Raw genomic sequence first — 17,807 nt, 5'->3', positions numbered from 1 at the left:
ATATTACATATACAAATAGATAAGGAACCCATTTTGTGACACAAAACTTTCTAATTATATTATAGTAATAATTTTTGGATTATGTTCTGATACCATTACGAACCTTATCGATGTTGATCAAATTCATGTCGACTAGGCACGCAGTATCGGTGTTTTACCAATTTATGTTGTTTTAAATATGTTCATTTATAAACTTAACTTTTGAGGTTAGTTATTCTACCGTAACGAACCTAACCGATACCTACGTCAATTGATCATTGCAACTCCCAGGTTTTACCAACGCATGTTAACCGATGCCAATCAAACTCGCGTAGCCGCAATGCTGCAGGTTTTACCTAGTTATAAACAATGTGACTTTTTTAAAAAAAAAATACAATAAAAATACTTGACTTAAAAAAATACAATAAAAATACTTAAGCATAAACCCTAAACTGCTAAACCCCACGGTAGAATTGAACAAGCACACACATAATCCCCAAATTAAAACCCTAATTTACTCTCCAGCAAAATTAACCAGAAATCGATTACCTTTAACTAATAATCCGATTCACAGGTTAGTTTGTTGTTCGATTATTAGGGTATACGATTCCAATTTCTTGTTCGATTCAATTTGTATGCTGATTTTTTTGGTTCGATTGAGTATGGGTATTTGTGGGTTTTGATTATTAGTTAACTGGGTGTTCAGTTTTGTTGCTAATTTGAAGTTTTAGATGTTCATTTTGTTCAAGTTAGTTATTTACGAAAATGCCATTTTGTTGTTGAAGAGTATGGAAGTTGATAGATTGGATGGCCGGACTGCGAATCAACGAAGGCCGGTGGTCTGTACCCGAGGCGTACTGCATCGGGCTTATGGGTCTGCTAGCTGGGCTCAAGGTAGTTCAGTTTTTCTATTTCGTTTCGACTAGGTTCAAGATTTGCTCGTTTTGACTTACGAGAGCTCGGCTTGTTTTAAGCTCTTTATATAAAGCTTGAGTTCTCTGGCTCGGATTGTTTATTATTTATTAAATAGTTATATGCATTTATAGTTCTTTTTATATATTTTATGAAAACCTTTAATGAGCCTAAGCTTGGCTCGAGCTCGTGTGCAGTAGAGGTGCACATAGAAACCAATTAACTGACCTGACACGAGGAACCGAATCGGCGATAGAAACCGTAGGTGCAGGATCAGTTTATAATTCTCACCGTCGAAACTGGTTAACCGAACCAAATTGGCCAAAAGTTGATCAAAGCCGGTCAAGAAACTGATCATAACCCGGTCTAGAAACCGGATTGTACTCAACTCGGTTTGATAACCCACCGGACCTGGTTTCAACTGAACCGGTTTGTGCTCCTCTAGTGTGCAGTACCTTAAACGGGCCAAAGCTCTGCTCGAGCTCAGCATTGCAGTGTGAAATTAAAACAAAGAAGCCCTAAAGAGGTTAAACTTAGAAATATACAGGCCTGTTAAGGCTCAACGAGCCTAAATGAGCTTCCCATACAAGGCTCAAGCTCGAGCTGGATAACTAAACGAGCTTTATTTGAGGCTCGGCTTGAGCTCGAAAAAGCTCAGCTTCTTTCGAGCTTTTTATCGATCCGAGCACGAGTAACTTGTGAGCGGATTGGCTCGTTTGCACACCTAGTTTTAGTTTCAAAATTTACAAAATATCTATAAATTGAATGAAAAACTCCAATTTGGATTCAAGATCACATATCGTGTGTTTATGGTATTAGGTGAGACAAAGGTGATTGCAGCTGTTTATGGACCCAAAGCTGGAACAAAGAAAAATGAAAATCCTGAAAAGGCTTGCATTGAAGTCATTTGGAAACCAAAAACAGGACAGAGCGGTGAGTGTTTTGTTTAATGATTATCTGCTACGTATGTCGATTCTTTTTGTTACCATTTATTTCACGGGGTTAGTTTTAGAACAAAATACTAAATTGGGATTGGTTTGATTATTAGGGAAACAAGAGAGGGAATTTGAAATGGTATTAAAGAAAACCTTGCAAAGCATCTGTCTTTTGAATGTTCATCCTAATACAACAACATCGATTATAGTTCAGGTTTGTTGATTCTTAATTCCTTGCTTTTATATGTGTACATATGTATCTATGTGTTTGTGTATGTATATTGGGAAGGGATCATGGGAAAAGAAGTTATGAGAAAACTACGACTAACCAATCAAGTTTTTTTCTCTCTTATTAGAATGTATAAAAAATTAAAAATTAGCTCAAAACGTTATCTAATTTTTACGCTACATATGTGTTCCTTGTATGAGTTACGTTTATGTAACTTCGTGACCTACATATATGTAACTTCATGAGTTACATATTTTATTTATTTACTTTTTTTTTAATTATTTTTACATTTCTTACCTTATAAATAAAAGATATGAAATATAAATTAAGAAAAAAATGATTTCTTGGTAGTAGTTTTCTCGGTTTTCTCTGGAACCCTATGTATATACGTATATAAAGGGATTCATACGCATTGCTCTAAATGTGACATTTAACGGTTTTATTAATGATTGTTGGCTTCTTTTCTTTTTCTTGATATTTATGATCAGCTTGATTATTATATATTATGTGCAGGTTGTCAATGATGATGGTGCCGTATCCTTTTAATCTAAGATGTTTTAAGTTTTTCTTTGATCGGTTTTGGTGTTTCTTGACTATATATATGTTTAGCTACTTCCATGTGCGATAAATGCAGCCTGTTCTGCTCTCGTGGATGCTGGAATTCCTTTAAAACATCTTGCTGGTAATATGTTGTGATTGAAATCCATAGTTTTATTTTCTCTATATTAAACGAACTTCATATGGCATTACTGGTTATTGTAGTTGCAATATGCTGTTGTATGGCTGAAAGTGGGCATGTTTTTCTTGACCCCAGCAAGTTAGAAGAGCAGGTTAGTGCAATTTTTCGTTAAACCCCATGGACGTTTGTGGCTTTACAGATACACCCTTTAACGCTCTAGTCTATAACGAATATGTTCGTTTTTGTCTTTATATTGTCATGTGTGAAGTGGTTGCCATGTTGGCTAATTTTGCTGACATTGACATAACAAGTTAAAGTATTATTATTATCAAAGACAAGTAAGGGGCTTTTTTGTGAAAAAACAGGAGTCTGTAGGGTTTTTTCTGCAATGTCTTTTTTGACATTTTTTAATTGGTTTGACATTTTGTGTTGGGAAGGATTTTTCATTGAAGATTACTAACTTTGTTAATGTAAAATAGCTATTTAATATAAACCCTATGGATTTTGTGATTTCATGTATATGTCAATTTACACTTGAATTTGTAACGTGTGTCCGTTTCTATCTTTTAAACAGTCGTAATTGATGTGATTGCCATTTTGGCTATTATTGCTGACATGGACGTAGGGGTGTAAACGAGCCGAGACCTAGCTTGATTAAGCTCGAGCTTGAATCGTTAACTTACCAGCGCTGAAGCTTGATTTCGGCCCGTAAGTAGCTTTTTCATGCTCGTAGTGAGTAATTTTTTTTAAGCTTGAGCTCGGGTAGTGAGTAGTTTTATTAAGCTTGAGCCCCGCTAGTTTCATATTTATTAATTAGTTTATATACATTTAAAATTAGTTTTTATACATATGTATAATTAAAATTTGCATATTGCATAATATATATTATTTAGTTATTTTTATAATAACTTTATATATGATAATATTTGGCATATAAATATATATAATTAATGGGCTCGTGTAAGCCGACTTGAGCTCGATAAATGAAGCTTTGGCTCGGGCTTGATAACTAAAGCTTTGGCTGGCGCTCCTTGATTAAACAAGCTTATTTTGAGCTCGACTCGATTCAAAGCTTGTAGCAAGCCGATCTTGATTATCTTACAAGCGGCTTGGCTCGTTTACATCTCTACATGGGCGTAACAAGTCAAAAGATCCATTCTTGTACAAGATGTGCTTATTTACTAAAAAGGGAGTCTGTAGGGTAATTTTCTTTTTTACATTTAAAGAATCGGGTTGACTTAGTTAAAGCATCTTATTCATGTAAAAATGTGAAAAAAGTATTACAACGATTTTCTTGATACTTTCTCAACTTTCTAGTACTTTTTAGTAACATTTGGCCTTCACTTGCAGACTACAAAGGCATTTGTATATTTGGTCTTTCCAAACTCGACAATGTCAGTCCTTCCACAAGGTTCCGAGGTTAAGGAACATGGGATTATTACATCCGTCACTCATGGCGTAATGGCAGGTACCATTCAGACACACACGCGTTACTTCACTTTTCCTGAAATTAATTAATGTTTTATTAAACTTACAAATATATGTATCGTATTGTATTAGTGGATGACTACTTTAGCTGCGTGAAGATGGGACGCGCTGCGGCAGCTGAGCTGTCCGATTATGTTAGGAACAGTTTGAAGTTGAAAGCTGGGAATGATCTATCTAAAGCCGGTTGACCGTTGACGCGATTAAGAATATGAAGTTGTTAACATTATCATTGCCAGTTTTATGAATTGGAATTAGATGAACAGATTACATCATTTAAAAAATCAGTTTTGTTGTATGTTTTCTAATTTGGTGTTCTCATCTCCTTAAAGATGAAAAAATCATTGCTTCTACAGCACATCATAATCAGTATGATTAAATGGATGTGTTTCTGTTTAGCTAAACGAGTTGTGCTTAGGTTGACTTGTTTAACTCGTAGCCCTGTAGGTTGACCCACCAACCTGTTTATGACCATTTAACTGAATTTTTTTACAACTTACCAACCTTTACAACTTGATTATGACCGGTTAACCTTTTTGACACTCTTTGATAAGTGGTTTGATTAACACATCCAGTGATATAAATATATATCATTATAGAAACATCCTGATTGCAACAAATTATGTTCTTAACATTAACACACCAAATGAATGAATGTTTATGATAACCTGGTATTGTACACATCAACAATATAAATGGCTGGTATATATAAATAGTATTATTTATTTTATATCGACAAAATTTGACAAGTGTATTTGTTTATATTACTAATCATATGTTTGAGTGGGGTATGCTGACCTAAAAAAGTTTGTAAATGGTCCATGGATATGTGTCCTGTTATCAAACAATGACACATTTGTCCTCCAAACACCTTTGAAATTATATGATTTTAAATTATATCATTCGTAACGCTCTGCTTGCGGTGCACGCATATAATGTATATATGTGTGAACCCTCGGGTGAGCCAAAGTAAAATTGCACTAATTTTGACGTTATTTTACTAATCTCATGAAAATAACGTTAAAAGTGGCGGAAGGTTAATCAGGCATCATGTGGTGGCGTTGATAGCCGAAAGACAAGGGCACATGCACCAATCAGCCGGTGTCCCGATGATTGAGTGCTATGTGCCTTATGTCCAAGGCTTGATGCAAAACTACTATCGAGCCGGGGGTCTCACTGGAAGCAGCCTCTCTATCCCTATGGGATAGAGGTAAGGCTGTCTACATCTTACCCTCCTCAGACCCTACCATAGCATTGCTATTGGTGGGATATACTGAGTACGATGATGATGATGAAATTATATCATTCGTGTTAAACAAGTATAAAATATCAACCCATTATATTAGGAAGACATAATTAGTCATTTGGAATTTTTAAAGCACTAATGTTTATTAAAATCATTTTTGGGTACCTTTGCCTTGATTATCCTTGATTAATTTAGTTTTTATTGAAGCCTTATCTTAATCGACTCTTAATTTTTTTAAGAGGTTATTTAATTAGGAATTAACAGTGAAATAAAACAAATAAAAGTGAATAGGAATTAACAAGAAGCGTAGAAGTAAGAACTATCAAGAACTAAATAATTAAACTTATGCATTTAATCTGTGAAATAAACAGGAACTTAACATGTATTAAAAGTAAACTTATCAACTTAGAAAAAGAAGAAATCACAAGAACACTATTTTTATTAAACATTTTTGGGGCATTTTTCCCCTAATATGTCATTATTGATTAGTTTAACTTTTATTCAAGTTCTTAACTTAGTTTACTCTTTCACGTATAATGTTTAATGAGTTATTCGATTAGGATAAGTGTCAAATCAAGCACAGGACATCTTTGTTTTTATCCATGGTATTCTTTGTATTTGTCCTCTGTAACATTTTTGGATCCGTTTAGTGGTCCAATTAAGTACTTGACATTTTTTTTGATTTTTTCCCAAATACTTGAATTTGTAAATAGTAAATAAATGACCCACTTATAATTGACTCTTTTGGAAGCGGCTAATAATATTAAAAACTTCAACCAACAAAACTGGCATAAGGATGGATAGAACCACCTTTGACTTAGTCTTGACAGCCAACTTCGATTTCTATGTACAATGTAGCTTGATCATTACAATACTGTCAATACACCCATGCATTGATGACCATCAATCCCTTATGCTTATGTTCATTCTAGATTAGTTTGTTCTGTAGTTTGATACTCTTGTTTATCATAAGCTAGTTGATGCATCCTATGTATTACATATGATAATCAACAGGGCCAACTATACACACACCATCTTATATTTAATTCTACACAATTTTAAACGCTCATCCAGATAGAGATGGGACAATCGTTTTTACCAAATATGTTTAAAGTTTGAACATCCATGGTCATAACGTTCGTCCGATTGTTAGCTGAACGACCTTTCTGACCAACAATTTTAAGAGTTTGAACAACATGTGGTTAGAACGGCTGTCCGGATAGTGTTCAAACGTCTGCTTAGACCAAATTATCAAAGTATTGACTTTTTTTTTGTCAAAACGGTCAACTGAGTGTATTGTGGACGATCATTTTATAATGTGAAATTAGATGGATATGGTGTAGCTAATAGCATGACCCTAATCACTATATTCCAAAATTTTTGAGGTGCATTTCATCAAACCTTACAACTCCATTGGATCAAGAACTTTTAGCCCAATTGTTTCTTATGTGTTGGGACGACTACGAGCTGCCATAAATACAAATATTGTACTATTTAAACCTTGGCCTGACCCGTGTCAACCCACATTTTTCTAAAGTTTACACAACACGACACATCCGTTTCCCTACTCGCGTAACCTTACAATACAAGTTCAACTCATTTTCGTTGATGTTGTAGAAATATTTTTAGTAATAGGAAGGTAAATACTTTTCAATGTTATATTAAGCATTTCATTATCAAATAGTGAAAAATATTAACATTATGAACTAAACAAGTAAAACTCAAACATTTGTCATTTATTAAAACACGATAAAATACATTAAATAGATGCGGATGGTAGCACGGCACCTTAAAGACAATGAAAGACAAAGGCGGCCAATGAATAAAACAAATTAAGAAGACATGGACCATGAGACCAAATTTTTATTATTTGATACTAAATTTCCACTAATTTATAATATCTTGAAAATGACCAATAAGACAACATTCCATAAAATGAACCAACCAACACCATGTGTTAAACTTAACTGTTAATATCACTCAAGAACTCCAAATCTCTTGAATGAATCACTTAAAATTGATCAAAACCCTTTTCTTGATCTATATCTTCTTCAATCTCTTTTCCAATGTTTTTGCCCAGCAAGATTCACCCGATTCTAGTTCTGATGATGTTCCGCATCCGGTGCATCCTAGTGTTGTTATCATCATTGGGGTCCTATGTACCATGTTTTGTTTATCGTTTCTGATACTCGCGTGCATGAAGTTTTGCAACTCGGATTTCACTCTCCAGGTTCCTATTGTGATTCCTAGCTCACGCTCACGAATCTCTGGGATTGACAAGAAAGCGATAGAATCTTTGCCTCTTTTTAGATTCTCTGCGCTTAAGGGATCTAAAGATGGGCTAGAATGTGTAGTATGCTTGTCGAAGTTTGAAGATTCGGAGCTATTAAGGTTGTTGCCTAAGTGTAGGCATGCATTTCATATGAATTGCATAGATCAATGGCTAGAAAGTCACTCTACTTGTCCTCTTTGTCGGTATAAAGTTAATTTGTCAGATATTACAAATTTTACTTTCTCGAATAGTTTAAGGTATACTCCGGATGAGGGTTTGAACAATCTTGAAATCTTTGTTAAGAGGGAACATGATGGTTCATCTAGGTCATCAAGGTTTAGTATTGGAGGTAGTTTTAGGAAATTTGGGAAAAGTCCTAAAGAAGATGTCTTGATTCAATATGGAGATCAAAGGTTGTTGGATAAGTTCAAACATAGGATCATCGTATCCGACATTGTTTGCAAGAGCCGATGGAGCGATGTGAATTCCTCAGATTTAATGTTTTTGAACTCCATGATGCTTAATGACGCATCAAGCAAGCGTTTTTCTCCTTCAAGTAGTGAGAGATTCGGAATAGATATTGAACAAGTAACGAAGTTTAAGGAGTATATGGAAAGAAGAAGATTATGCGAGTCCATGATCCGTCGAACCACTGATGGTGGCGAAACATCTGTTACAACTTCACACTTTCCTAGGTTTGTGAAAAATGAGGATTATGAAGGTATTGAGAAGAGATCCATGTCAGAGATTACAAACGTCTCAAGATTCAAAGATACTAGAAGTTCGCTTATGGAGAGTAGTCGGAAAGATGACAACTTACAAAGGGTTTGGTTGCCCATGGCGAAAAGGACCATTCAATGGTTCACAAACCGGGAGAGAACTTCGCTTCAATTGAGAACCTGATCACGTTTGAACCTTGTTTGGTCGGTTTTCATTGTTAAAAGTTCTATTTTATAGCTTTAGTTCACACAATATGAAAATGAACTAAAAACAAGATAACTTGTATCATTTACTACTTGTAAAAAGAAATGAAAGTGGACATATAGTGTTTGCAAAGATATATTGTGTAAACTTTCAAAGTTAATATTAATCTCATATTTACTTATAAAAATTGCATGCGAAACTATATATTATTTTCCTTCAAAAATTACACACAAGATCTTTGTCACATTTGTTGACAACAGTTAAAGGTGTTCAAAGCCTTATCACAATGAATTTACTCTAAAAACTCTGTTGCACCATATTGAATGTAATATCATATTAAAAATATCATACTTCACAGGTGTTAAATGCCATAGAAAATGTTGTTGTACCTTCTTAACTCTCTGGAACATCACTAGATATCTCCTATTCGATATCGAAAGAAGAATGTTCTTCAAACTCACGATATCCTTCTCTTTAATAAAGACCGAAAACGACTCCCAACTCAAGATCTCAAAGAACGGTGGCCGACAAAAGTGTTGGATATTATTACAGGAACGCATTCGTAAAAAGTTATTAACTTCATAACCTTTAGCACATGTACAATACTTGCTACTCTTCATGTATTCAGTATAGCTTATCTTGTTTAAAGATTTGTTAAGATTACTGAAGATTTTCATGTCAGGGTCTTTGTTTTCCCAATGTTGCAAGAGACTTGACCGGACTTCACCGTGCATTCGGCCTGCAAAGAAAGCGAGAACCTTGCGTCGAGAAGGGGGTTTTCCTCCAAGTCTACCTTAAAGGGTTTTCAGGTGAACGAATGAACGTTTCAGGGGAGAGATACATCTTTTCCTAATTAGAAATGTTCTTTTATATCCGAATTGCATAGAGCCCTTATGCAACCATCCATAGATCTCCTTGTTTCGTATGTCGCCTGAATGGAATTACAGTGTTCAATCGAATACAAAGAATACCAAGTCAATTAAAACTTGCAAAACTGGAACATATTTTCACACCTGTACGTTTTTATCAAGATAATGATTTAGAATATTACGAGAAGAAATAACATACTTCTCTTAGGTTGATCAAAGCCGTCATGGTTAAAAATTATTAAAATTTGGGTCTGTTTATATGCACACCGCCTAATAACATTTTCGCTGTATTATACGGGCAATAAATATTTTCGCCGTATTATATGGGCAATAGAAGATATGACGAAAATGTAAATACACGCCCATATAAAGTGATATACAGGTTGTATATGATTAGATAATTTGTTTTCTATGGCTCGTATGATTTGAAAATTTGTTTTTACGGCCCGCATAATGTGACAGTTTAGTCGTTTGCGAAATACGAGCCCTAACTTTATTTAAAAACCGTAGAATGTTGTGATTGTATCAAGATGGACGTTGCTACTTGAGTTTTATACATGGGTTAACAGCAAAACGAAAATGTAATATTAGAACATGTAGGCCTACCTAATCATGACAAGCAACAACAAAATGATTCGATCTATATGTTCGATTCCAAAATCTGTATTGTCGCGATCAAATGAATGTAATTCTTCAAGTGTTGTACCAGGTTCTTCTTATTGCGAGACCCGGGCACATATAGTTTCACTTCTAAGATTGGAGAGCTTAAAGGAATGTAAAAAAGATGGGCATTTATTGGGTTCCTAGTAACAAAATGTTTGCTTTCTTTAATATTCTTCATGAACCATCCCTATAGATGCATAAACTCCTCTAAGCATAGCCTCCGGCTCGTGGCATATCGGTTTCTCCCCTTCTTTGTAAATGTAAACCTTAAGAGTCTTTTCCATTAATTCATAGCTACTGCATTATGTCCAAGAATTTTAAATTGAACTTGATCTTCACACATACAGTTGTTAGTGTGGCCAGATGATGACATTGATAGATTGAACAACACAAATATACGTGTTGTCTATCACTTTATTTGTTCAATGTTACGGAGTTGATCCAAGCATAACTTGGGTAGAGAGTGAAGTTACGGGGTTCATAATAGTGGAGGCTAAGGTCTCAACAGCCAGTTGATCATGTGGCAAACAGTCATAGGCGGTTTGACCATTTGTGGCTCCGATTTCATAAAATTTTCCCTCTAATTTTGCATATTTTTAACCATTCCATTTCTGGTGTAAAAACGAGTAAATCATTAATTGCCTTAAGTTAAACATTAAACATATATTTATGTCTTTAATTTTAGTATTTAATTACAAGTTGTCAATCTACAAAACTTAGCAATAATTGTCACATTTAGACTTTTTTACAAAATGGACCCTAATGGGATGTTTTATTCATTCAGTAATACACTACTTTCTTTGAGAAATTCATCTGTTAACTTGTTTTGCTTTCGCTCGACGTCATTCTTGATCATACAAAAACATATTTATCTAAACATAACATAGTCAAGTTTTGCTTACCTCTTAAACCTTGAAATGTATGATAAATAGGAATAAAAGGTTGATCACTGTCATTGACATGAGTATTCTCAATCTGCAACTTTGCATTTAGTAATTCCTGATCAACTGTTGATGACCATTGCGGTTTCTACAAAAGAACAGTAGCAATGTTAATTAATTAAGCAACAAAAAATATCTCGTCGCTATCATAAGAAGAGTTTGTGGAGGTTGCATATATACTATTGAACGAACGGAAGCACGATAATGTCTTAAAGTATCACGCATTTCTGCGATTGTCAATATATCCACAGTAGGACTTTTAGAACTCATTATCACCGGTGGAACAGTGTTCACATACGAGTCATCTGTCGACACAAACGTGGTTTATTGTAAAAGATAGAGCTGATATTTGAAATGTGTTGTTATCAAAAGCCATTGAGGTAGCCTTTATAGCGGTAGACCGGTAGTATCTGTTAAACTTTTGGCAAGTAAATCAATACCATAAACTTTATTAAGAAAACGACAAACGAGAAAAACTTAATAATAACTAACACATTGAGCCTAGGGTATATATAAACCCAGGTTCAAATCTTACACTAACTCAAATACAGAATTTGAATCCAAAACAAATAGGATTAAATAAAAATAAGACTACTATCTTATAATAATAAACTAATTATTATATTAAATATCTCCAAAATACTAAGAGTCTTTAATCTGTTTTGGTGTTGGACACGTTTAACAGTATCGGCAGTCATTTGTGGTGCTTGATGGCTGCTGGAAGAATATAAGGGAATTGTAACACCAACATATGGATATTCAAAGTACTGCCTCATTATTACCACACCAAAAACCACTGCCAATAGCCAAACTAATCTCTTGTGTTTTAATTTATGCTGACTTTGATGACCCATTGCTGTAAAGTAACCAAAGCTTATGTATTTCCACCTGCAAAGGGGAAATTAAGTGCCTTGATATGTAAAATAGAGAAATTAATAAATTTGAAAATATTGTATTATTTAAAAGGAAACATGGTTGAATATTTGGGAGTTTGTTCGAGGTTTTTATGGTAGATGTGCCAATGGGCAAGTGTGAATATATTAATTTTATTCTCAACTTGATTGGAAAACGATGCAAGATCCTTTGTGTATACGCGAATGATAGACAAAATTGCAACTAGCCCTTAGTTTTTAATCTCAACTAAGTAGCAATACTATTAGACATGTGTAGCGGTTTAACTAAAAATTTAGAAACGTCTCATAGCGTCATTGTAACGTAGGCATGCATAGGACACTCACTAATATCTTACTAAAAAATCCGTAACAGTTTAACTAAAAACACAGTTATTATTTTAATTTTTTCTTAACATAAAAATAAGAGTGGGGAATTTTAAATGGTTAGAATTGATTTTGGCCCCACTCTTAAGCCCCTTTGTCATTAATGCAATAGCGCCCATGTGGGTTGTTTCCATTTGGGCGCCCTTGGTTGTGGGGTTGGTTTTGGTTTTAAACTTTGGAAGGCGTAAGTGTGCATGTCCCACTATGAACGGTCTTGTTATAAATTGAATCACAACAAAATCAATTAATATAGTTGAGACTTACTTGATAGTTGATACCATATGGGTTTTAGATTAAGTTATAACATAAGTGCATACTTAGATATATAAGTAGAAAACAAATTTGACTTGTTGGTTGTTTGCTGTTTGAAAAAAGGGAGGGGTTGAAATATTAACTAAATATTTTGTGAAACAGTTCAGTAAAGCTAGGACTAATGTTAGTTTGTTTTAATATCAGGTTATATAAATTTTTGAAATTACAAAGTTGAGGGATTGTAGCAAGACGGGCTTGTGTCCTCCAGATACAAGTGTGAGGGGCTTATAAGTTATAATTATCAAAACAAGGTAGATTGCCCCGCGCGTTGCCAAACGTGAACAGGGACTACATTTGTATTAATGTTTGACTTGTAACAAAGCAAGCGAAACCCATGCGATAACAGAACGTAATTTTTATTATAGTAATGCCAAAGGGTGTAACTTATTACAATTTATGAGAACCAATTGGCCCTTTGCCACCAAACCATCATATTTAAACTACAGTAGTAATTTTTATTATAGTAATGCCAAAGGGTGTAACTTATTACAATTTCATAACTATATTCAAAAGCCCTAAACAAATGAACAAATTCTCTTAGGAACCTTAAGGGATCAACTTAATAAACTCCACTGCGGCTTTGACAGAATTGTTAGCCGCAAGAGTGATGAACGTATCCGCCTCATTGGAGTGTTCACCTCCACCCGCTAAGTCAGAAAGTGCCCTAATCACAATGAATGGCACCCTTTGTTGGTATGAAATGAGAGCCACTGCGGCACTTTCCATCTCCACGGGACTAATGTTGAATTTTTCATAAATGAAGCTTCTGTAGGCGGCGTTGTCTAGGTAAATGCTAGCACTTGTTCCTCGTTCAACTGTAGTAACCTTTGGTGGAGTAGATAAGCATGTTGTCACATTCAAGCATCCTTCCAACTTCAGCGACGACTATATATGGTTTATGTTTCCATAAAACTGTGTTAGTGTCTACTAAAATCAATTAATTGTCATTATTTAAGGATTAAGTTAACTACCTCTAGAGTTTTTGCTAGAATGAAGTAACTTGAGTCAACAGGTACCCAAAAACGCGTGTTGTCTCTCCTCCGGTGTTCCATCCACAGGAAAGATTTCTTCTGGTTGATACCAAATGTTGTTTAGTAAGTTATCAGACTTAATATCAGTCGAATAATTTGCAATGTGTAAGTAGCCGATGTCACGTGTGTAGTCTCCACTGTCTTCAAGGGGTAATTTGTCTTCTGGACCATTTCCATATCTCTACAGTATATAAAAAATATGTTCCAACATACAAATAAATAGATTTAATTATAATCTAAACTTATTATTTTTTTGTTACAATTGAAAATAAAAAAGTTTGTAATTTACCTGCCAACTCCATAGAGCAGAATGAGACCAATATTGAGGAATTGCAACATCTCCAATATTAAGTGAAGGGTTAGCATTTCCAGCTATGCCATAATGTACAATTCCTTCAATGTCAAACAAACTTAGTAATAACTGTGTTGCAACTCCTGCATTAAGCTGTTGTGCATGCACACAATTAAATATAATTAAAACCTACATAATTTTGAGTTTTTAAATCACTCTTTTTGTATTTTGTTTCATGACTTGTCCATATATGATCAATCACTGAATTCAATTTCAATTTCAACTTTTTTTTTGACAATTATATTGAGTGTTTACAAGAGGAAAATTATTTTATAACGAATTACATGCAAGATTAAAACCATCTTGTTTGGTAGTCAATTAAACTCAATATATGATGATAACTTTTGGAAAACATTATCAACCTATGTACCATGCCTAAACCGGTCATAACCAAAACAACCCGTTTTTGGCCAACTGATCCAAACCGAAATCTCCTTCCTATACAAACAATACCAAATCAAATGAGAAGCAAACACCTTAAAGGTATGAATGTCAACGTCTTATCAGTCGGGCATAACGAATTTTGACACCAGAACTTGACGCCTTCACAAGTTTAAGGAACTTGACAATTACGTTATGCAATATCATAAGCATCACATTACCTAAACTTTCACAGTTTATGAGAAAGCTCGTGGCAAGTCAATCATGAGTATTTATTATATATACATACCTCCTACATCGATGACGAGTTTACTAGACTTGTACTCGGGATAATTGAGTAGAGGGTTCATTTCAAATAGGTTAGGGATCACAATGCCTATATATGGCCCCTTTCTGTTAGCCTTGTGGATCAACCTTTTGGTTTCTCCAATCCTTTTACCATTTCCTTGTACAATAAGCAAAACTGAAACAACAAAAACAAAGAAAGTAACATTTTTCATCTTGTTAGAGATAAAAGAATGAGGACTTGGTACTTGAGGGATAAGATTGAATCATATTTATAGAGTTGAGGGTTTCTTAATTTCTTTAGTTTGAATAATGATTCACACATGTGTTGTTTAATAAAATATCTCCAATCACATAAAATATTAATCATAAATGTATTAGGCGATCGATACAACTAATAAACAAAGAGATTTAGTCTGCTTGAAAAAACATGGTAGGATCTTAATTTGTATGTGTGGTTACTGTTAGAAAATATGATAATTATTATTAGGGTGTTGCTATTCGCATGCCATCCCCACTTTTACATACACCTTGCATACAAGTCCTATACATACGACTCGTATGAACTTTGCATACCTGACAGCATACAAAACGTGTCAATTTTGTTGTTGACGGAGCTTCTATAGGAGACCCGGGCTAATTATAGAGACAATAACACTTTCCGGCCAAGTGCCAATTATTGTTTACGACTTGTATAGTGTCATATGATTCGCATATACATGATAATTATTCGAGCCATACCAAGATTCCCATAGGTTCGTGTGACAGAAATTATTTGACACGATACAATCAACTGTCAATTATTTGACAAGATATAATATTCTACCGAAATGAACACACACACACACATATAAGACTATATGTTTCTTCATTTTCTTCATGTAACTATCGTTTTCTGGTTAACTATAGTAGTTATGGAGTTGAGTTTATATTTTTTTTTAAAAGGGTTGGAGATGTTGTATTTAGACGATGACAATCAAGTCAAGATGAAATAAAGGAAACTCAATGGAATAAGGCAATGGATAACGAGATAGCCTCAATGGATGGAAAAAAAGAAGTATGGACGCTGGTTGATACACTACCCTACGTTAAACCTATCGGGTTAGAGTGGGTTCATAATCAAACAAGACGCAAAAGGGGTGTTGCTTAAATACAAGGCACGAGTTTAGAGAATCATGGCTGATTTCGAGTTTAAAAGGCAAATGGAGACCCATTTCAAGATGAGTGATATCGATCTCCTACACTATTATTTAGGTATAGAAGTTGCTCAAAACAACCAAGAGATCGAACTACCGCAAATGAGATACGCCATCAAAGTGTTAAAGCAATCCGGCTAGTGGGATTGTTACTTGACCCGAGACTTATCCAATTTAATATAGGAAAAACAATTGGAATTTTTCGATATCTAACCCACACACTACCCAATATCAGCTACTTTGTCGGTTATATAAGTCATTTAATCCAAGATCCAACTACGATACATGTTGAAGCGGTAAAATAGTGTTATGAGATTTGAAGGGGAGTCTTGGTCATGATATATGATATAGTGTATCCGAGGGGCGGTGACAAAGTTTTATGCAGATTCAATAGTAGTGGTCATTCAGATTAAAGCATTACGTAGTGCCTCATAGGATGGAGTGGAGCCATAAAACGTAACATTAGGGGTTTCCTTTTATTATGCATGAAAGAAATGAGAGTGAAGATAGAAAGAAAGAGAGAGAAAGGATACCATTTGTTAGCGGTGTCCGTGACCATGCTCATGCTCACCCCGTCACTAGTGAGATGGAGGTGGACGACATGGTGTTCGTGTGAGACCATTCGTGGCATGTTAAAGCAAAGTTTTGAGTTTTTTTTAGTTTTCATTTCCTTAAAATTTCGGTAACAATTGTTCTTCATCAACCACTCTTTGTACAAGTCAAATATCCAAAAACATGGATAGTTTAATGCATATGTGAAAGATGAAGGATCAATAGAGTTGAACTAACAATCTATTAAAAATCATGGAGATGCTTTGTAGAATGCAAAATGTGTTTTTAAAATCAATTTCACACCTCACATTTTTAAATTCACTCATAAAGGTAGTGTGTACTATTAAGCGTACAATAATATAAGCTTGCAAACGAATCAAGTCATTACCAATCAAGAAAATGATGCAAACATCAAGAAATTAAATGAGTTAACTTGTAACGAGGCAAGGGTTCAAAGGTAAAACCATCTATAATGGAGCATGATGCCATTACATAATCTCTCACCATTATAAATGCATGGACGTTTCCATAATAAAACTATATGTGACTTGAAATGGTAATGATTGAAGAGACATTAACCATTACATAGCTTGGCTAAAAATAGTAATGATGATGATGCACCGGAAATTGCCCCTTAAAAAGCATTAAACATTAAGTATGGCTAAAGATATTTAGGAATAAATGGCTTAACGTATCAAAACTAGGCGTGTTAAATGATATCATGAAACAGACTAAAGTCAAATTCATTTGGGGTACGAGTCATGATATTAATCCTATGAGTTTTAGGTATATTTGTTTTGCTCATTTATGCGGTTACAACTATATACATAGTTTTTCCTCTTATATTCCAGACTATTATGTTTCATTTCTTTTTAACTTCCTTTTCGTTATTCTTTCACGCTTATACAAAAGTAGACTAACATGGTAGCATACATAAAGATTTCGAGTTTCGATAAAAATAAACGAAATTCTGATTTGTGGATTATTGATGTAGGTGAAAGAAAAGAATGGATTATGCTTAAAGTGTCAAATACGGATAACAAGAGGGTATGGAATATAAACCAAAAGGTTAGCACAGGGCCATCTCCTAAAACTGTCTCTAAAACACTAATAAACAACTCATTTCATGTTCTTTAAACGTATATAATAAACAAACGTGTTACTCAATAAAGACACGTCCATGTTCAAAAAATTAAACTAAACATATAATATGATATATGATCTGTCATACTCAAATTTCAATATACAATCCGGATACGTATTAAGCATGTTTCACATGAAAAAGAC

The 17,807-nt window shown here is 34.3% G+C and overlaps 1 protein-coding gene and 3 pseudogenes across 2 annotated transcripts; 2 read left to right on the top strand and 2 right to left on the bottom strand.

Moving 5' to 3' along the window:
* The first annotated feature begins 399 nt into the window (after nucleotides 1-399).
* Nucleotides 400-4,550, top strand: LOC143575320 (exosome complex exonuclease RRP46 homolog). 2 transcript variants are annotated; one of them, XM_077059724.1, is made up of 9 exons: nucleotides 400-553; nucleotides 765-873; nucleotides 1,711-1,824; nucleotides 1,940-2,040; nucleotides 2,569-2,589; nucleotides 2,665-2,737; nucleotides 2,818-2,885; nucleotides 4,085-4,202; nucleotides 4,295-4,550. In XM_077059724.1, the coding sequence occupies exons 2-9, from the start codon at nucleotides 768-770 to the stop codon at nucleotides 4,408-4,410; spliced, it is 717 nt and encodes a 238-aa protein (XP_076915839.1). In that variant the 5' UTR covers nucleotides 400-553; nucleotides 765-767; the 3' UTR covers nucleotides 4,411-4,550. The 2 variants fall into 2 exon arrangements, with proteins under 2 accessions (XP_076915839.1, XP_076915837.1); XM_077059722.1 differs by having other exon boundaries at nucleotides 400-873.
* Nucleotides 4,551-7,395: 2,845 nt separating this feature from the next.
* On the top strand, nucleotides 7,396-8,773 carry LOC143575319 (E3 ubiquitin-protein ligase ATL42 pseudogene; annotated as a pseudogene).
* A 169-nt stretch (nucleotides 8,774-8,942) lies between these two features.
* LOC143575313 (putative glycosyltransferase At3g07620) lies at nucleotides 8,943-11,988 on the bottom strand (annotated as a pseudogene).
* A 1,236-nt stretch (nucleotides 11,989-13,224) lies between these two features.
* LOC143575316 (bark storage protein A-like) lies at nucleotides 13,225-15,555 on the bottom strand (annotated as a pseudogene).
* Between the last annotated feature and the right edge of the window lie 2,252 nt (nucleotides 15,556-17,807).

Source organism: Bidens hawaiensis, unplaced genomic scaffold (genome assembly GCF_021521415.1).
Source record: "Bidens hawaiensis isolate Kalapana, Puna unplaced genomic scaffold, B.hawaiensis_p1.1 tig00027335_1, whole genome shotgun sequence".
NCBI lineage: Eukaryota > Viridiplantae > Streptophyta > Magnoliopsida > Asterales > Asteraceae > Bidens > Bidens hawaiensis.
Note: the sequence above shows the minus strand (reverse complement) of the source record. Positions and strands in the feature narration are given on the sequence as shown.

Bases quoted from the DNA above. Each gene is read 5' to 3' on its own strand.
- LOC143575320 (XM_077059722.1), top strand. From the start codon at position 711: ATGTTCATTTTGTTCAAGTTAGTTATTTACGAAAATGCCATTTTGTTG. The intron at 1,825-1,939 runs GTGAGTGTTTTG...TTTGATTATTAG, and splicing joins ACCAAAAACAGGACAGAGCG to GGAAACAAGAGAGGGAATTT. The intron at 2,738-2,817 runs GTAATATGTTGT...TGGTTATTGTAG, and splicing joins TCCTTTAAAACATCTTGCTG to TTGCAATATGCTGTTGTATG.